General features: G+C 46.0%; 1 protein-coding gene across 4 annotated transcripts in view; it reads left to right on the top strand.

The window, feature by feature from the left end:
- Window positions 1-21,426, top strand: part of HCK (HCK proto-oncogene, Src family tyrosine kinase) — a 214,316-nt gene that overhangs the window by 84,504 nt on the left and 108,386 nt on the right. For 2 of the 4 annotated variants that reach the window (XM_085619503.1, XM_085619502.1), the window contains exons 2-3: window positions 1,226-1,306; window positions 17,435-17,549. In XM_085619503.1, the coding sequence (XP_085475629.1) occupies window positions 17,436-17,549 (114 nt within the window). In that variant the 5' untranslated portion in view covers window positions 1,226-1,306; window position 17,435. Of the gene's footprint in view, window positions 1-1,225; window positions 1,307-17,333; window positions 17,550-21,426 lie in introns of all 4 variants that reach the window. The other 2 variants (XM_085619500.1, XM_085619501.1) reach the window with 1 other exon arrangement.

The raw sequence follows: 21,426 nt of genomic DNA, 5'->3' as shown, positions 1-21,426 counted from the left end.
ACTAGGGGGCAAACATGTCAGCCATACAACATTCAACATTCCACACTTTGATTCATATACCTATGTCAAGCTTTAATAGTCGTGCCTTAAAATCTAGAATCCTTAAGCATCAAGATGCTCAGAACACGCTTTGTCTTGGGTACCCTGGCTTTCTGTGATCCTGCTGTGGTCTAATCAGGACAACACACCGAAAGGGATGCTCAGAACACGCTTTGTCTTGGGTACCCTGGCTTTCTGTGATCCTGCTGTGGTCTAATCAGGACAACACACCGAAAGGGATGCTCAGAACACGCTTTGTCTTGGGTACCCTGGCTTTCTGTGATCCTGCTGTGGTCTAATCAGGACAACACACCGAAAGGGATGCTCAGAACACGCTTTGTCTTGGGTACCCTGGCTTTATGTGATCCTGCTGTGGTCTAATCAGGACAACACACCGAAAGGGATGCTCAGAACACGCTTTGTCTTGGGTACCCTGGCTTTCTGTGATCCTGCTGTGGTCTAATCAGGACAACACACCGAAAGGGATGCTCAGAACACGCTTTGTCTTGGGTACCCTGGCTTTCTGTGATCCTGCTGTGGTCTAATCAGGACAACACACCGAAAGGGATGCTCAGAACATGCTTTGTCTTGGGTACCCTGGCTTTCTGTGATCCTGCTGTGGTCTAATCAGGACAACACACCGAAAGACTTCCACACCATGCACCCACGCACAAAGTAAGACGCGCCCTCCTAGAGGAACATTTGATTCCATATATCCCTCTCTACCATTAATCCTGCTGCTCCCTCAGTCTTGTCTTTAGCAGTAGAACCTTACCAGGGGCTGTTTACAAACTTGTGCTCACAACTCAATGGTTATCGCTGCCCTGCTGTGCTAACATTCCAAGCTTTTGACTTTCTTTTCCCTCACATGTCCTAACACTTCACCTTCATAGCTCCAATAAATCATTTATTCGCCAAGTGCTCACAGTTTTCATCCATTTCATTTTTCACCAGTTCATGCATCCATTGTATGTTACAAGTGGTTTTCAGCAAAAAGGCACAGCTATTTGGTTGGCATATCTCCTCGCTCTTCCTCCTTATGTTGCTGTCAGTAACATCACCAGTAACCTACAGTGTAAAATATACTTTGGTTCCCTTCTGGGTGGGTTGAGAACAGTTCTGCCATGTCTGCATTCTGCAAATAAACACGTGTTACCCTTACCAATGTGTGATCACTTCCTATCAGGTCTTGGTAGGAGCACAGTGGTTCGGCTGCCGGTGAATGATTACAGAGGGCCCAGTGTGATCCTTGGCAACACGGTTGCAGGTGAGTTGCATTTTAAAATATTTTTTGTGCTTTCTGCATTGTAATGTTCATGGTGAAGTAGGAAGTGTAGGAATTCATAGCTATGTGAATACTTTGTTAATTTGAATTTTTTTGTTCATTCTGTAAAGTTGTGCAAATAGGAAGTTGCATGTCTGTCTGACGGGCTGCTTTTGTAGATACCGACTTGCAACACACAAACTCACCTTAAAGTTACCACAGACGTTTGTTATAAAATTCCTACCATGTCCAATAGCGATGAAATCATATTAGGCAAACATGACGTTGTTGGGTTGCATACATGTGTTCCATAAACAGATGGTATTGATCCTATTAATTGCTGATGGGATGGAAAAGTCCTCTGCATGGTAATGGAAGTGCACCCCTGCCCTGAGTGCCTTAGTGTACTAATGTCTGTATCCCTAACGCTGATTTTGTTGCCATAGGCAAACACAGCTTCTTCGTGTGCACCATGACATAGGCCTATCTCACGTAGTGCGGTCTTGTTGGACCGGCAGGGGCGCTCAAAGCGTTACCCTTATAGTGGTGAAAGGTTCCCAGTAAGCAAAAGGATTATTACACCTTCCTCTGTGCATTGTGTCCCAGTCTTGGCTTAATGGTGCTACACCAAAGCTCCTTTAATTAAGCACCAATAATAAAATCTATGCAGCTAAATACATGTATTTAATGTAACTTTGTCTGGAGTTACTTTATAGCACCTTGCAAATCTCGAGAAGCAAAATTAACAGAATCATTCATGCTTAAATCTAATCTATAGTGCATAATAAAAATGTTTGGATTAACACATGTGACTGCTCTGGATATTTCCTATAATGAAACAGACCTCGGAGCTCTTGTTGAACGACTCTGCAAATGATTTGGTACTTCATGGCTTCTTGAGCGATATGCTTGTGATATAGCCTATGAACCCAGGTGCACCATACAAAACAAAAGTCTAAGACATGGATAAAAATATTCCAAGCGATCCCAACTCCCCTAATCTCCAGGATGATCCTGTTGCTCTGAGAAATGCTACTTTTGATAGAAGTCAGGATATGTTGGCTAAATTAAGGGTCTTTAAACTTTTTTGTTGCAGTCCCTTTAAAACAAGGCCCAAGTAGCTATTGGGTTTGGCACAACTAGTTTCCTTCGCCTAAAATTTTAATTAATCTGAATGCCTGAGAAACAATTTGAGAAATATTACCCAATGATTCTCTGAAGCCCCTAATCGCTGCTCAGTGTGCTGACAAAATGGGTGCAGCTTGACCATTTAGAAGTCTGTCCCTTAGGAATTTCAGAATCTGAAAGGGGTCAGATGATTTGGCTACCAAGCTCTCAAGTGCACACCACTTCTCAGAGTTTGCCAATGCTTAGAATAAGCTGCTAGAGTTTACTTGAAGCTGCTCCTTTCTTCAGAACACCCTAAGTGCTTCAGGGCAATCCCTTCACTTTCCATGAGATGTAAGTTCACAAGCTTTTTCTGGGACAGTGTTGGAAATTGAAGAGGAGGAGGAGGTATTGGAAGTTGAAATGAGTGGTCCATTGCGAGTTGTTGCAGCATTGGGTACTATGGGCGATGAGGCCTGAATCAGACTTTAAGAATTATCATGACGTTCTCCCCTCTGAATGATCTGCAGTACTCTTGGGAGGAGGGGAATTTCTTGAAAGGCATTTAAGATCTCCTGCCCAGGAATTGATAGTGCATTCACCACCCAAGCTTGATGGCACCAGGTCTTCCGTCAGAAAAGAAAGAGAAAAGCATTGTCCAAGGACACAATAAAGTCCAATCACGAAATGCCGAATAAGGGTAATATTTTCTGAAAACTTTCTTGACTTAGGTGGAATGATACTGAGGATGACATGCTGCGACTGCGGCTGTCTGCTCAAATGATCTCCCTCCCCAGGATGTGTATTCCTTTACTGAGGATGCATGTGCTTATGCCCATGAGCATATGATCTGTGTCGCTTCTGCTAGAGCTCTGTTTTTTGTTCCACCTCGTCTGCTCTCATAATGTTTGGCTACTTGATTGATGGTTCTGATCAGCACTGACTTCCCTATAGGTGGTGCGCAAACATCTGAAGGGCACACTAAGTAGCCATCAATTTCTCCATCTGAGAGCAACTGCTCTTTTCTTCCATACATTCAAAATATGCTCTCCACTGACTCACATTGGTTGTTACTACTGAGGAAGTTGGGTATTGCAGGTACACTCCTTTCTGTACGTTCTTTGGAACCAACCACCACTGCAGTTCCTGTTTCACTTTGATTGGCACTCTCGTAACCTTGAGAAACTGGGGACTAGTGATTCAGAAGATGATATAATAGGGTTTTCAGATGATGCTGAGCTCAAGGAACTGCAGCCGTGGTTGACTCCATCTTACTCTTCACCTTCAGCCAAGCTCTGGCTGAAGATTGAAGGAGAGCTAACAACTCTGACAACTGAGGGACCGATTCACAAAGGGCTTTTGCAATCGTGGAGGTGGTCCCACAGTCACGGAGGGGGTACCACTCTCGTGGCAGGACCTCCGTACTGCAGCAACCAATCATGAAGGTCTCGCCATGCGTGCAGGCCCCTGTCACAAGTGTGGAGTCCCGCCACAACTGCAGGACATCCACCACAAGTGCGGAGGCCCTTAGTGAATCGGCCCTTGTGTCTGTACATTCTGCCTTCTTGCTTTTGGAAGAACAATTTGTCTTTGTTTCGAGTGGAAGAGAGCCCAATAAACATCTTCTGTTGCGTTGGTTGAAGACTGGACTTTTGAAGAGTGATGATAAGTCCCAGGGACTCCAGCGTCAACAAACCTTTTTAGCACTGGACGTGGCCTTAATGAGAGAAGAATAAGAGATAAACCACTTTGAGATCATGTAAAATCTGCACTCCAACATTTGCGATGGAGTATCCCAGCCACCAAACTGTAAATCAGGCCTGCAGTAATGGACCGAACTAATGTTAAAGGCCAATCAAGGTACCAAGATGACATCTTCAGTTTGCCATAAAGCAGGGAAGTGGGCCCCACACGATTTGGAATAAACACACTTAAATTACTGAACATCATTTGCAAAACTGCTGCAGAAAGTTTGATTGAAAATATGGATAGGAAATCATTACATTTAGATTCCCTGTTTTTGGAGAATTTAGAGTGAGGGAGGAGAGATAAGTTGGTGTCACAGTGAAATGGGAAGGAAGAAAGCAAAATGCAGATTGTGAGATGGTGTAATATTAGAATATTAGTAAAAATGTTGAATGCATATGCTCTGTTTGAGATTATTTGTGTATGTATAGACTTGGTGGTGGCAGCGGAAACAACTGGGGAACTGGAGCAGCCCCAGGAGTGAGAATCAACAGATGCACATTTTTGCCCTGATGGCCTGTTGCATACATTTTGTATTCAATTGTACTTCAAAGCTATACATATATATATTTTTATAACACTTTATTTCCAAATAAAGGAAGAAATTCACATTGCATTGCATATAAAGTCGTCACAATCAAACCAAAACGTTCCTGACAGTTGTAGCGCAATAGTGGACATCATATCAACCAGTAGAATGGTAACACTTAGCCGACACCAGTCATAGCTATATTTGTGTACATCAACCTTCTCTCTTCCTGTGTAACCAAACACTATAAGATGAGAGGTAGTGCAGACTGGAGACCACAGTGGGCCCCTTTCCATATCCTACACCTTCAGAGGACTTTTTATGAGGTGCAGTCTTAACCTACGATGTCTCGTTACAGTCTTGCCCATCAAAGCCAGTGGCGTAGTAAGGGGGTGGTGGGGGGCTGTCTGTCCCGGGCGGCATAAGATTTGGGGGTGGCGGCACCCCTGCTCTTATCTGCGGCCGTGCTAGGCGGCCGTCGCGGGAATCGCCAGCACACACACCTGTTCTTACATGCGGTCGCCAGGCGGCAAACGCAGTGACCACCATGGGCTGCACAACGTCTATCTATGCCACTGATCAAAGCTAACAGTAAATCAGAACTAATCATATACTGAGGACAGATTGTTGCTCAGTTATCACTCTTCTGATTGCCTGGTGTTCCCTACTGGCCGCCTCCTGTTCTAGGCAATGCAAGCTAAACATAGCAAAATAGTTGATGGGGCTCCAAAGTAAATTTTTCAAACTGCTCTACTTGGAGCCATTGCTCTTCAACATTGCCTCATAGTCACACTGGTGATATTTCGACTGTCAACACAGATTATTTGAATATTAAACTTCTTTAAGATTCTTGTAGACACCAAATTTAAACTTTGAGTGAATACCCTGTTTTTGATCATCTTCAATAACATGAATCCCATTAATTTCAGGTAACTATGGTTCATGTTGGCACCCTGATGCATAGTTGAAGTTTCATGACCGGAATCGCTTTAGGTTCAGAGCAGCATGCCTTATGTTGGTAACCTAGCTTAAAGCTTAAGAATAACACTCCAAATAAAGCAGTTTAAAAAACACCACTGACTGCCTCAGAAGCCCTTTTATCACAGTAAATAGGAACTCCTCTGGTCTGTGTTCTGGACAGTCTATGGTATTTACTCTAAAGTAAAGCATTGTAATGTGCCTTCACCTCTGCACACACTTTTTCTACTGCACAAAATCTGAAACCACATCCAGTTAGAATATCTGCAACCTACTTTACAGCTCCTTGTGGTTTGAGTGTTGCAGGCAATAGGTGTCATAAAACTAGCTTGGTGCCACCCCTATTACCAGGGGGAAAATGCCCTTCCCACCCGCATGTTCTCAAGGGTTTTGAGTGGCTCTGACCTCTTGTTGAAGATTAAGGCCTGGTCCAAATTTTTGACGCAGTGTAGGGGTATCCTTTTCTCTGTCTCAGTGTAGTTGATGTAACTGTCAGATCTGCCAGACTGTCCGTCGCACACACATAGAGAGCGCCACTGACCTGTTGTCTTGATCTCAGCGGGGACGATGATCGCCGATAATATCCCCAATTCCCCAGAGCACAACCCCCAGCAGGGGATTGAGAACTCAACTGCTGGAGACTGGACCCAGGGGAAAGGAAGATAGGAAGAACAAAAAAAAGGGGCTGTGAGTAGGAGAGTCCCTTCGGAGCCGTGGCTGGGAGGTAGGGCGTTCTTGGGAGGATTGCGACCTGTAGGGACGAGAAAGCGAGAGTCAAGGATGTAGTGATAATCCCTATACTCTAGAACTGAAGCGTCACGCTCCCTTGTATATACCCACCCGTTCGAAACAGCAGGTACCAGCCTCCGATACAGAATGAGTCCCCTAGTGCTAAACTCCCAGAAATGTCTCGATCCAGCCTTGGAACACACCCTCCTGGGCGACGAAGGAGCCTGGTCGCCGAGTCTCGAATCCCACTTGTCTCTAACCCAGAGGAAGACCTAAGCAGTAGTCGGAACCCATTACAGGGGCGTAGTCCACTATATTCAAACAGTGACATACTCCCCAGAAGAAAACAAATGCTTGGTAGCACTTCAAACAGGAAAACTGCTAGTGCCTTCCCCAAAGAGCCTTGTGAAGTTATTGGCATTGTACGGCTCTCAGTGTCTCTAGTCATACAAAGGGGGAGTGTTACGTCACACTCGAGCACGATTAGCCCAGAGGTAGGGAAGTATCCGTAGCACCTGTCCCACAACAACAAAAGGGTTCCTAATGCGGGTAAGACGCTACGTGTTCTGGGCGCATAGACTAATACTTTGAAAAGATATCACCGCAGCACGGATCAGCACGCCAGTGCCCGTCTCAGTGCTCCGGTAAGCTATGAAATGAAAACAGCATGCGGACACGGAAGGGAACTCCCGTGCGTCTCTCCCCGGGTTACCTGCTTCGTTCCGAGGCTTTCTTCTTCGGGACTTGTCATGGCTCTTCACTCGCTGCGGGCCGTCTCTGGAAACGGGTCTCGGCCCGACACAGGAAGAACTGCTGAAATGCTTCAGGCTGAAATCGGGCGGGGAACACCATCCGCCATGAAACTCCGTTGGCTTTGATTGACAAGCACCTTCCGCTTCCAGCGGAAGTGCTTAAGTAGCGCACTCCTGGGATTGCGCCCCAGTGCATGTAGGCAAGTGTAGTTTCTAAGGTGTTTGCGATGTTGGAGCCTGGAAATGGGCTTTAGCGCTCCACGCTGATGGGACGAGTTGTGAGCCACTACGTGGGCGATCGCTACAGTACCCCATCTCAAGGACCGACGACTCGGCGGTCGTCCTGGTTTACCTGGGTGTCCCTTATGAAACTGCTCCAACAACTCCGGGCAATGTAGATTTTCCTCGGGTTCCCATGTCCTGTCTTCCACCCCGAACCCCTTCCAGTCTACTAGATATTGAACCCGTCCCCGCACCAGCCGGGAATCGAGAATCTCCTGCACTTCATACTCTTCCTGACCATCTATGTCTAGAGGTTGAGGTTTATTTGGTAATCGTGCACTGGTTGTGCAAGGCTGGAGTAGGGATACATGGAAGACAGGGTGGAGTTTCCAAGAACTAGGCAATGACAGACGCATAGCCACAGGGTTGATGATCTCCTCAATGCTATAGGGACCTACATATCTTGGTTTTAATTTATCCACCCCCTTTAAATATAGATTTTTTGTAGAGAGCCATACTTTGTCTCCAACTTGATACTCAGGCTCTTTATTTCTCTTCCTATCTGCATAGGTCTTTTGCGTTGCTTGGGCAGTTGCTAGACTCTGTTTGACTTCTATTAGGACGGCCCTAAGGTGTGCATGGTGTTCGTGTATACTGTGTATCGGGGATTGGACCGGCCATTCAAACGGGAGTATGTTGGGATGATACCCATAAACGCAATAAAAAGGAGAGCAGCCTAGTGTGGCGTGGGTAGCGTTATTATAGGCAAATTCTGCTAGCCATAACAAGGTGGGCCAGTGTAAAGGGTTTTGCAGAGTAAAGCAGCGTAGGTATTGTTCCAGGGTTTGATTCAGGCGTTCAGTTTTTCCATCTGTTTGAGGGTGGTAACTGGAAGAGAGTCGTGCTTCGATATTAAGTGTTTTGCAGAGGGATTTCCAGAAGCACGACGTGAATTGTGTACCCCTATCTGTAATCAAAACATTAGGGACTCCATGGGCACGGACCACATGTTGGAGGAACACTAAAGCGAGCTCTGATGATGTGGGTAGCCTTCTAGTGATATGAAATGGCCCATTTTCGTTAAGTGATCGACCAACACTAGTATTACCGTTTTTCCTTCACAGGGGGGCATTTCCACTATAAAGTCCATGGATATGGTGTGCCATGGCCGTGGGGGAGTGGGTAAAGACCGTAGGAGGCCCACTGGTTTTGTGTGAATGGCTTTTCCCTGCATACAGATCGCACAGTCCTTGATATAGTCTTTAACATCCTTCCGCAGTCCGGGCCACCAAAAGGAGCGTTCTACACAGGCAATCGTCTTATATGTCCCTAGGTGTTCTCCTAAGACGGAATCGTGGGCCAACGTCAAGACTTGTTGTTGTTGGGATGTGTGTGGTATATACAGTGCATGGTAGTGATAGGCTAACTCATCCACTTCTGACCGGTGCTCTGGTTCTTCCTGAATCCAGGCCTGTACATCCAGGTCCGCTAAGGATACTCTCACATCCTCTAGAAAGTCCTGTGAGGTGAGTAGAGCGATAGCCTGTCTGGGTGTTTGGGTTTCTGTGAGTATAAGCGGTGGACACTGCGGGGTTAAGGAGGTGTCGTTCTCTGGTTCACCCATACGAGAAAGGGCATCCGCTTTCCCGTTTTGGGGCCCTGGTCGTTATTTGATGACAAAATCATAATCCGAAAAGAATAAGGTCCATCGCAACTGACGGGGTGTCAACGCCTTTGCAGTCTTCAGGAACAGTAGGTTTCTATGGTCCGTGTAGATTTCTACTGTGTGCAAAGCTCCCAGAAGATAGTGTCGCCATTCTTCACAAGTCCTCTTGATGGCCAGTAATTCCTTGTCGGAGATAGTATAGTTGATCTCGCTGGGTGTAAGTTTTTTGGAATAAAACGTGACCGGGTGGAGCTGTCCGTTTACAGGATGTCGTTGCGATAGCACTTCTCCCAAAGCGTGTTGTGATGCATCGGTTTCGAGAATAAACGGGAGCTGTGGGTCCGGATGGCGCAGGATGGGTGCGTGAGTGAATTTATCCTTTAACATCTGGAAAGAGCGGGCTGCCTCTTCTCCCCACTCGAACGGGACGTTTTTCCGTAGCAGGTTGGAGATAGGACGTATCACCTTTGAAAAGTCTTGAATAAACCGCCGGTAAAAATTGGCAAAGCCAAGAAAGCTTTGCACGGCCTTGACGTTCTGCGGGGTTTTTCACTGGGTGATGGCTTCCACCTTACCCGTCTCCATTTGGAAACCTTGGGAGTTAATGATGTAGCCCAAAAATGCAACCTCCTGGACATGAAAGAGGCATTTTTCGAGTTTGGCGTACAAAGAATGTCGCTGAAGTCGCTCTAAGATGGCTTGTACGTGGGTGATGTGTTCCTGAAGAGTAGCGGAATAGATTAAAATATCATCAATGTATACCACGCAGAAGGTATCCAGGTATCCTCGCAGTACCTCGTCCATGAAGAATTGAAAGGCCGCAGGGGCGTTGCAGAGTCCGAAAGACATCACTCTGTACTCGAACAGACCGAACTTAGTCCGGAAGGCGGTCTTCCACTCGTCGCCTTTTCGGACTCGCACGAGGTGATAGGCTCCTCGGAGGTCGAGCTTGGTGAAGTATGTTGCCCCTTTTAATTGATCCAAAAGTACCGGTATGAGGGGGAGCGGGTATCGATTTTTTATAGTGATCCTATTGAGGGCACGGTAGTCGATACAGGTCCTCAATTCTTCGCAATCCTTCTTCGGTATAAAGAAAAGGGGAGAGGACGCCGGTGAGGAGGAGTGTCTGATGAATCCGGAAGCTAGATTGTCTTCTAGGTATTTCTTCAGATATTGCGTTTCAGGTTCCGTCAAGGCGTACACTCGGCTGCAGGAGATGTTTGCTCTAGCGGTAAGCTCGATCCGACAGTCATACTCCCGATGAGGAGGCAATCTAGTCGCCTTTTGTTTATCAAATATCTCGTGATACTCTTGATATTGAACCGGCAGGGTGATGGTACAACAGTAACGCTCTTGGGTACAGACTGCTGCTAAGTGCTTGGCTGGTGTTTCCTCGTGTTCCGTACCCTCTTCTTGTTGTTTACAATGTTCTTGACAATAGACAGAAGCCATGGTAACTGTGCGATCTGTCCAGCTGATGACGGGGTCGTGTAACGTCAACCAGGGCATGCCAAGGATGAGCCGGAACTGGGGGGGCATCGATAAGGTCGAATTGGATATATTCGTGATGATCAGGGCCCACCACCATCTGAGGAGCCCGAGTCCGGTACCTCACAGGTCCAGAAGAGAGGGCCGTTCCATCTACCGCCTTTACGAGTTCAGGGATCTCTTTCTTTTCGCAGGGTAGTCCAAGTCGGAGGGCATACTCCTGATCAATATAGTTGCCCGTTGCTCCGGAGTCCAGCAGGGCGTCCATTTCTAACACATCCCGGGAAGTGAGCCATAGAGTCACTCCGATATTCAGATGAGCCACGGCAGGTTGCAGGGTATTCGCTAGCACGGATGAGATCATCGCACGTGAAATACCCAAATCAGCGACCTCATCATGACTTGGGCTTGTTAGTTTTCCGCAGGCTCATCTAGTCTAGAGGTGGCTTGTACCCGGGAAACAGAAGACCGGCTGCTTACCGGAGTCCGGGCCCGGCACTCTCTAATGAAGTGCCCTCCTTTGCCGCAATATAGGCATAACTTCATTCTTCGGCGTTTGTCTCTTTCTTCTGGAGTAAGAGGTCCTCGGATTCCTCCCAATTGCATTGGCTCCGGTCCCTCGACTGTCTTTGGCTGTTCTCCCACCGAGTCTTTTGGTCAGGTGTAAGAAAACCTAGTCTCACCTCGGCTCTTGTCTCCTTTTCTCTCCAAGAGGCGATGGTCCAGCTGTACGGTTAAGACTATTAGGTCTTCGCATGTTTGCGGCAGCTGCACAACTTGGGCGAGAACATCTTTGAGTTCTCCTCTCAACCCTTGATAGAACAGGGTGATCCTTTTTTCAGGGGGCCATTCCGTTTCCACTACCAACCGATTGAAGGTTGTAATGTACGTCAGCAAGTCTTGGGACCCCTGTCGCAAGGTGAGTAGTTCCCGATCCAACGTCAGCATGTGGGATTTCCTATCGAACAACTTCCTCAGGGCGAGGCAAAAATCAGGAAAATGGTGCAGGACCGGATCGTTTCTTTCCATTAAGGGGATGGTCCAACTGGCGGCGTTACCCCCCATGTAGGACATCATGAAAGCCGTCTTTGCGGCTTCTCCTTGGAACACAGCTGGTTTGCATAAAAAATGCAGTCTGCATTGATTCAGGAAGGTTTCGAACTTCTTGGGGTCCCCATAAAAGCGCTCAGGGGGGGCTAAAGGGATACCGGTGTTTTGCAATACATGGACCGTAGGCACAGTGTCTGTGGTTGTGGGGGGATATTGGGTGGCCGTGAAAAAACCCCCTCCGGTGTTAACGGGATTGACTTGAGGTGTAGCAGACCCAGGAGGAGGTAGTGTAGCCGGCTTTATGTACGAACTTTCCCCCTGACCCCTACGCGAAAGACCCGCCACCTCCCTACGTAATGAGCTCACCTCTCTCTGTACATTCTGATTCTCTAACCGGGAGGTCTGCACCTCCTGCTGCAGAGCCATCAGGCTTTCCAACAACGAGGTCAGCACCACGTTAGTATCCACCGTCCGGGCTGGGCGCAAACGTGGGCTTGTCAATCTGTCAGATCTGCCAGACTGTCAGTCGCACACACATAGAGAGTGCCACTGACCTGTTGTCTTGATCTCAGCGGGGACGATGATCGCAGATAATATCCCCAATTCCCCAGAGCACAACCCCCAGCAGGGGATTGAGAACTCAACTGCTGGAGACTGGACCCAGGGGAAAGGAAGATAGGAAGAACAAAAAAAGGGGCTGTGAGTAGAAGAGTACCTTCGGAGCCATGGCTGGGAGGTAGGGCGTTCTTGGGAGGATTGCGACCTGTAGAGACGAGAAAGCGAGAGTCAAGGATGTAGTGATAATCCCTATACTCTAGAACTGAAGCGTCACGCTTCCTTGTATATACCCACCCGATCGAAACAGCAGGTATCAGCCTCCGATACAGAATGAGTCCCCTAGTGCTAAACTCCCAGAAATGTCTCGATCCAGCCCTGGAACACACCCTCCTGGGCGACGAAGGAGCCTGGTCGCTGAGTCTCGAACCCCACTTGTCTCTAACCCAGAGGAAGACCTAAGCAGTAGTCGGAACCCATTACAGGGGCGTAGTCCACTATATCCAAACAGTGACATACTCCACAGAAGAAAACAAATGCTTGGTAGCGCTTCAAACAGGAAAACTGCTAGTGCCTTCCCCAAAGAGCCTCGTGAAGTTATTGGCGTTGTACGGCTCTCAGTGTCTCTAGTCGTACAAAGGGGAGTGTTACGTCACACTCGAGCACGATTAGCCCAGAGGTAGGGAAGTATCTGTAGCACCCGTCCCACAACAACAAAAGGGTTCCTAATGCGGGTAAGACGCTACGTGTTCTGGGCGCATAGACTAGTACTTTGAAAAGATATCACCGCAGCACGGATCAGCACGCCAGTGCCCGTCTCAGTGCTCCGGTAAGCTACGAAATGAAAACAGCATGCAGACACGGAAGGGAACTCCCGGGCGTCTCTCCCCGGGTTACCTGCTTCGTTCCGAGGGTTTCTTCTTCGGGACTTGTCACGGCTCTTCACTCGCTGCGGGCCGTCTCTGGAAACGGGTCTCGGCCCGACACAGGAAGAACTGCTGAAATGCTTCAGGCTGAAATACGGCGGGGAACACCATCCGCCATGAAACTCCGTTGACTTTGATTGACAAGCACCTTCCGCTTCCAGCGGAAGTGCTTAAGTAGCGCACTCCTGGGATTGCGCCCCAGTGCATGTAGGGAAGTGTAGTTTCTAAGGTGTTTGCGATGTTGGAGCCTGGAAATGGGCTTTAGCGCTCCACGCTGACGGGACGAGTTGTGAGCCACTACGTGGGCGACCGCTACAGTAACATCCTTGTAGTTTGCAGATTAAGTCCTTGAAACCCTTACGGGTGAGTAGCGTGCTTCACAATTCCCTGATTGATTGATTGATTGAAGGGGCACATTTAACGTTTGGCAGACAGAGTATGCCAAACTGATGGTCCACCTGCCTTATTTAGGGTCAGAAGACCTGCCACTTTTCTGTTGACTGAGCCCCCATTGACTCTGTCAACCGAAAGCTTCCATCAACAGCTTAATAAAGGTTACAGAGCCCTGTTCTTAAGACCGGTCTTATCCACCTACGTTGCTATGATTCGCTCACAATTCCACTATGGAGTGGATTGGGATTATGAAGAAGGGAAATGTCTAAAAGGTTTGCTGTCGCTACCAGAGTCAGCAATGAACCAGGCTATAATAATTGAAACATGTGTAGCAGCCCGGAGCTGCTTAGCATGTGCGGAGGTGGTAAGATTTTGGTTACGCCTGGAAAATGGAGAAGGTGAAAAGATTACCATCCTCTGTAAATACGATATAGAAACAGTGAGCTGAAATGGACAACAGAGGTTAGAAAAGCCTTAGGAGATATATGTAGTAGTCTGGGATTAAATATAGGGAACCAAAACCTACAAATAGACACCGCTAAGGCAAAACTCTGTATGTTGACTAAAACTTACTCTAGAGAACATAGCATGAGTTATTTAAGCGGCAGAATATCTACCCAGTTCTTGCAACACTCATGGCAAAATGGGGAATGGTTACCATATAGAGATGCTTTTCCGAACCCTTCTCTTAGACTAGAGTTGCTAAAATTCAGAATTGATCCAAACCCTTGTTTTGCGAGTCATACTGCGAAAATGGCTGCAGTAGACGCCAAATGGGAAATGTACTTGCAGGCTAAATGTAAAGTTTGATTGTCTGCATATCCTATAAGATTTGCAAAGGCTACTGGTTTCCTCGAAAAGTATTCAAGCCAACTCTTCTAAAATAGGGTATCTGAGAGCGTACACAAGTGCTTTTTTAACGGAAATTAGATATTCGGATGTGACGTGTGCAATAGGAAGATTTTTCTTAGCAGTTAAGGAATATTTGAAGGATTAATAATCACTCAGTTTATTATAAATTACAAGGTGTCTGTAACTGATGTATTTTAAGTGTGTGAAGGATTTTATACAAGATACGTATTTTTTTAAATGTATAATTGTATTTATATTAATCATGGTTTTAGGGTTGTTTAATGACCAGGGTCTAAATAAACACAATCTTTGACTGGTTGACAGCTGGACAGACATGGGGCCATTGGAGTAAGGACATTTCACTGCTAGCCCTTTTAGGGTGGATGCTGTGATGTCCTTTTATGCTGCCCAGACAGCACCAGGTAAAACCTGGCAGTGAGGGGCAGAAAAAAAAAACAATATTGGGTGGAGGTCAATAGTTTTTTGTTTTTCAGTAATAAACTTCCACCTTGGGAGTTTGTTCATGAAAACCAAAAAGTTAGTAAAAGTTTGGTTGACAGCCATCAAAGTGCCTTTCTATTGCCACTTATGGGACAGGAGGCTGGGGTATAGCAGGGGCATCAAGCTTCAAGTTGTAGAGAATAACTTCATTAGAAGACTGATGATGGTGCCCAAAAGTGCTTCTGTCACATTCTGTCCCTCTGATGTAGGCTTGGAACATATTGGGACCGCATTGGCCTCACGCCCTTAATATTATGGGCAAAGATTTAACTTTCAGAGGACTTAGGTTTTTCGAGAGCCATCATCAGCGATTGTCTTGCTGTGTTCAATATTGAGAAGATCACTTGGATCAGCCATCTGAAATGTATGTCTTTTGAGATGGGTTTAGGTAAACCCCAAAAATATGCTCCCTAAATCAAAAGACATTATGAAATCAGCTTTTTTTTGCTACGGCCAGTTTACACCATCAGCAGCCCCAGACACAACACAGATTGTTGAGTTCTGTTGAGGTCAGTCCGTTGACTAATCATTAACAATTTTATTTAGATTTTATTATGAACCCGCAAGATAGATTTTATCTTACAAGGTTTCGATTAGGCACAGTTCACTTTCTGTCAGCCTTTCCATGTCAAGGAGTTTTTTTTATTTTTTGTTTTATATAGGGCGAACTAGACCCGAGGATATCAGGTGTTCAGAGCACTTTACATGAGCACCAGTTTCGTTACAAATGGACACATTTTGGTTAGGCACAGGGAGATTAAGTGATTTGCCCAGAATGTTGAGCATCGTTCCCGAGACTCGAACCCAGTTTCCCAGCTTCGAGGACGACCGCTCTAGCCGTAAGGCTACATCCTGACGCCTTGTCCCTGTGATAATTTGACCAAACAAAGCACCCTGCACTTTGTACTATTTGGTGCACTTTATAAAACAGTAAAAGCAAGATGTTTGCTCCCATTATTGAGAAAGTAACATCCTTGTTCTTGCAGAGATGGTTTTAGATATTTATATTTGTTGGACTCTATTGATACCTGCACTGCTGCTGTAAACTTCATAGGGGCTCCCTTGTAATCAGAAAGCGGTACGGGTAAATGTGGTTATAGAGTGACAGTCATTGACGTTTTTATATTAGTTGTGACAAGCATTTTTACAAGGAATAATTTGTTATTTTAATCTGGTAATGTCCCTATTTATGATAGGCTGACATCTTAGTTTAATGCGTTAATACCTTTTGAACATGGTATCTTAATTAGGTTCGAAATGATAATATTTTTATGAGTGTATCTCTTTTTAAAATTGTTGTGTATTTGATTATGCGCTTTTATGATTTGTGTGATGAATCGAATAAAGCTTTCTGACGTGACTTGACTTGATGGCGGCTGGCACCAAACGTTTTTATACCTTAAAAGGAACGATCATGTTGGCAGTTCCCATCAAGGTGCAGAGACTACCACTGTGTCAGCGGTGATCACTAAAATTTGCAGATAGAAGTCTGACAGGGTGGCAAACAAAATGTCCTCTACCACCATGCTGGACAAAATAAATAGGACATGTTACAAAGCAAACTTTTACAACGCATTACTTTACAACGCGATTTTTACATCACAATATCCATTACAACGCATGAATTTACAACGCATGCCATCACAACGCATTTTTAGAGACTACACTTACAACGCATTCCATTACAACGCATACCATTACAACGCATAATACTTTTAGGGCAACAATAGTGTAAGTGTTGGATAGTGTAGGGGTAAAAATTACTATTCCCACTCCAGTGAGTGCAACAGTAGGGTAAGTGTTGGCTAGTGTAGGGGTAAAAATTACTATTCCCACTCCAGTGAGTGCAACAGTTGGGTAAGTGTTGGCTAGTGTAGGGGTAAAAATTACTATTCCCACTCCAGTGAGTGCAACAGTAGGGTAAGTGTTGGATAGTGTAGGGGTAAAAATTACTGTTTCCCATTACTTACCTTATAATGCTTTGTAATGGAATGCGTTGTAGCGGCATGCGTTGTAATGGCATGCATTGTAGTGACATGCGTTGTAATGGCTGCGTTGTAATGGCATGCGATGTGAAGGATGGTGCGTTGTAATGACTGCGTTGTAAAGGTAGTGAGTTGTAATGACTGCGTTGTAATGGCTGTTTCCCGAACAAAATGCCATCCTTCAAATTTTAAATCTGATCCCAAGTGTTTAAATGTATGTTTTTTGAAAATATGGATAGGTTACATTGTGATGAAATGCCCTTGTTCACTCTCTGTGAGATCATTGCAGTCCCTGGGGGTTCTCAGTTTCACACATGGTGGTACCTAGGTGGGTGGTTTGTCTATGCACCAAGTTGCTTTGTTTACTTCATGCTAAATGTGATCATTGATTCTTTTCTACCTTCTTCTTTCCTGTTTTCTCCATATTTTCGTTTCCCTTTATTTCCTATCTTTGATGGCTTGACTTGGACCCTACATTCTGTCTCTCTCTCTCGATCTCTTGCTCTCTTCTTCTCTCTTTCTTCTGTCCTCTGTCTCACGCACTGTCTCAGTCTGTCCTACTGTTTTTCTCTCTCTGTATCTCTCTTGTTCTCCCTCCTTCTCTCCACTACTATTGCCCCCGTCTCTTTCCCTGTGCCCCTCTTTGCTACAGGATGGGGTGTGTGAAGTCTAAAGAGTCTCAAGCAGATGGAAAAATCTTGAATGATACTCCACAGAAGTCTCAGCATGCCCTGTACGTGAAGGACCCCACCTCAGGAACCAAGCAGGTGAGTGATGCACACTGCATAGGCTATGGGGAGGAGGGATGTCATTAACACTACTTTTGCTATGCACCCTACTGGGCTGGGGGGCCTTGTTGTACTGTAACACCTCACACTGAGCGTGCAGTGTGCTGCAGTGATGTATTCGATTCTGACACTCTTGTGTTTGTGCAGCCAAAAATGCAGTTTATCCTGATTGCCTCCTATTGATCACAAGGACCTCATTTAGTGTGATGCAGTACTGCCCTATTATGAATATGGGAAGACCTCATAATAGTATGGCAGAATTGTGCCCTGTCACTGCCAGCGTTTTACTGGTGGTGTCTCTGCACTACCAAATGCAGAAACAAGTTTTCAACAAGCTATTTCCAGTTATTTCCACAGAGTGCAGTAATATTATGTTTTTTGCAAATGAGGGAATGCAATTAGCTCATCTGTAGTATTGTGACAGGTTTAGCAGGTCACACGGCCTATAGTGTGGGGTGTGATGAGTGTGAGGACGTAGAGAGTTTCACAAGAAGCATGATACTTCACATTGAGTAAGGAGTGTGTGGAGTTTTCTGTATGTGAGGGTACAATATCTCACACAGAGCATGGTAGTTCAAATTGAGTGTCCTGGTGTATTGAGTGTGAGTGTATGTTGCTTCTCACAAAGCATAATACTTTACCCCGAGTGTGAGGGCTGTTGAGCTTGAGTGTAAAATGCTTTGCACAAATATTGACACTTCACATTGAGTGTGAGGGATGTTGGGTTCAAGAGTGTATCACCCTTCACACAAATCATGGCACTTCACACTAAGGGGCCGAATATGTTGTCAGTCGGAGTTGCCTCCGACTGACATCATAGCGGAAACGGGACCAAACGTTCTCCGGTCGGCTGCCCCGACTAAATAATTACGATGCGACCGCACAGGGTACGGTCGCATACTCACATTTCCCTATAGGAACTTGTGCTACGGCCGTAAACCGGCTGTAGCACAAACTCCAATAGGGAAATGTGATGTTGTGTTCATCCCTGCACCGCGTGGCTGGTACCTCAGGGTGCCTGCCATACTGTGCAGGGATCAACAGGGGGGCACCTCTCGGCCCTCATCCGGATGCCGCAAAGAGAAGGGGGCCCTGCTAGGGGACCCCAAACTCGGTTTCTAACAGGCTTTATATATCAGAAAACCCGGCATGGAAAGCGAGCATCTTAATCCCAACAGCTGGAAACTACGTCCATTGAGATTACTGGCTGATCTCCGACTGGCCAATGGGCTCCTTAATCACGTCAGAATCCAGCCAGAATGACCGGCCGATTTCAATTCTGATCCCCTAAATTGTAATTAGGCTGTCGGAATTGAAACCAACGATCTCAGTCGGAAAGCCTCCGACCTCAGGTTAGAGGCTATCCGACCAAGATCGTAATAGGCCCCTTAGTGTGAGGGTTGTTGAGTAGGAGGGACAGTGCCTCAGACAAATCAAGCCATTTTCACAGAGCGTGAGAGTTGTGGCATGCAAGAGATTATAATGAGTCACACACATCATGCCACTTCACAATGTGTGCCCGATTCACGAAGGGCCTCCGCTCTAGTGGCACAGGCCCCGCAGTCGTTAAGGGATGGGGGAGATACAATTACACAAGGTTGCTCTTCTAGTGCATACATTGAAACGAAGTTGCTCTTCTAGTGCATACAATGACATGAGGTTGCTCTTCTAGTGCATACAATGGCACAAGGCTGCTCTTCTAGGGCACGAGGTTGCTCTTCTAGTGCATACAATGGCACGAGGTTACTCTTCTAGTGCATACATTGACACGAAGTTGCTCTGCGCATACAATGACACAAAGTTGCTCTTCAATTGCATACATTGACACAAGGTTTCTCTTCTAGTGCATACAATGACACAAGGTTGCTCTTCTAGTGCATAAAATGACACGAGGTTTCTCTTCCAGTGCATAAATAGCACAAGGTTGCTCTTCTAGTGCATAAAATGACACAAGGTTGCTCTTTCAGTACATACAATGGCACGAGGTTGCTCTTCTAGTGCATACATTGACACGCAGTTGCACTTCCAGTACATACAATGGCACAAGGTTGCTCTTCCAGTGCATACAATGACACGATGTTGCTCTTCCAGTGCATACAGTGGTACAAGGTTGCTCTTCTAGTGCATACATTGACATGAGGTTGCTCTTCTAGTGCATACAATGACACGAGGATGCTCTTCTAGTACATACAATGACACATGGTTGCTCTTCCAGTGCATACAATGACACAAGGTTGCTCTTCTAGTGCATACATTAACACGCAATTGCTCTTCTAGTGCATACATTGACACAAGGCTGCTCCTCTAGTGCATACAATGAAATGAGGTTGCTCTTCTAGTGCATACAATGACACGAGGTTGCTCTTCTAGTGCAAACAATGTCACAAGGTTGCTCTTCTAGTGCATACAATGACACCAGGTCGCTCTTTCTGTGCATAGAATGACACGAGGTTGCTCTTCTAGTGCTTACATTGACACAAAGTTGCTCCTCTCGTGCATACAATGACACGAGGTTGCTCTTCTAGTGCATACAATGACACGAGGTTGCTCTTCTAGTGCACACTGATACATTCTGGTGTTGGTATAAATATAGTGCAAAATTCCAGATGTGTTAACCAGTGGCTTAGCTCCATTTTATTTGTTTACATGTGATTGATCATTTACAAAAATGGAGTTACTGCAGTTCAGCACCCCCTTTGGTATTCTCGCAAGCATATACGAGTGTGCAAATGTTATGTCTAGTGTCCAGTTTGACTTAATCAGATGCCTCCAAATGTGTAGTTGTTATAATCTACTTGTTGGGTAATGCATCCTCCCTATTGTTGTTCTCTGCCTTGCTGCTCAGCCAATGGAGAGGTCATTTGAATGTTCAGAGTGTTTGTGCGTGAGGAAGACTCAGTTGGAGTGGATGGGCTGAGCAGCAAGGAAGCTGCCCCTGTTGGGGCATAATATGGATCTTACCCTCTTCTTGTAACCTGTAACTGAAGAAGTAACCTGATGAATAAATCCATAACCTTTATTTACAAGACCTTTGTACGTGGAATACTTCATTGTAACACTGGCGACGAGCGGAAAAGACCCACGCATGAAGGAAAGTTTAATACAAGGACACAGATGATTTGAAGTGTCACTAGAACAAAGAAGAATTTTAGAAGAAGACATGTGGATAAAGACATTGAAGACTTGAGATGTGAACCTGTATGGAGGTATTGTGCCTGGCAGCCCCACCAGTATCTATCTATTGGAACAGACAGCCTACAGCCAGTGCAGTGCACAAGCAGTAAGCTGTTTTTAGCCTCCAGACTTAAAAAAGAACATGTGTATCTGGAAGCACCCGGCTCCTATGGAATCGGCAATAAATGGACTAGTGTTGGTGAAGAAATGGTCGGTGTGAGTCCAGTAAAGAGGCAATAGCGCAATAAGGATCTGACATGTCGTGTTCTTGGCTGTGCAGTGTTTATGATGCCCTGAAGATTTTTGGAGGTGAGCCATGTGAGTGCACAGAAGTGAATTACGCTGCCTTGGAGTCTAGTGGGGAATGGTAGCGCAAGTATGCTCGCAGGCGTGTTTGATATGGGAGCAGAAATGTCACTACTGCTTTGAGTTTGCTCTGTGCATGTTTAGAAACCCGTTCTTGTTGCCTGCAATCTTTATTGCGCTGCTGCTGAGAAGCGGTTCACAATGTTAGGAAGAACTTTGAAATTGGAACTGTGCGTGTGCACCTTACCTGTCTGCGGTACCACAGTTGTTTCCAGTGACGTCTTCATTTATTATCACGTCTCCTGTGCTGCCTAGGGACGCTCTGCAGCAAGGACGTGCGTAGAGCCATCCGGCTCAGCGTTGGCTACGTGCGGCC

Source organism: Triturus cristatus, chromosome 7 (assembly GCF_964204655.1).
Source record: "Triturus cristatus chromosome 7, aTriCri1.1, whole genome shotgun sequence".
Taxonomy (NCBI): Eukaryota; Metazoa; Chordata; class Amphibia; order Caudata; family Salamandridae; genus Triturus; species Triturus cristatus.
The sequence above is the reverse complement of the archived record's forward strand: the minus strand, read 5'-3'. Positions and strand labels throughout refer to the sequence as shown.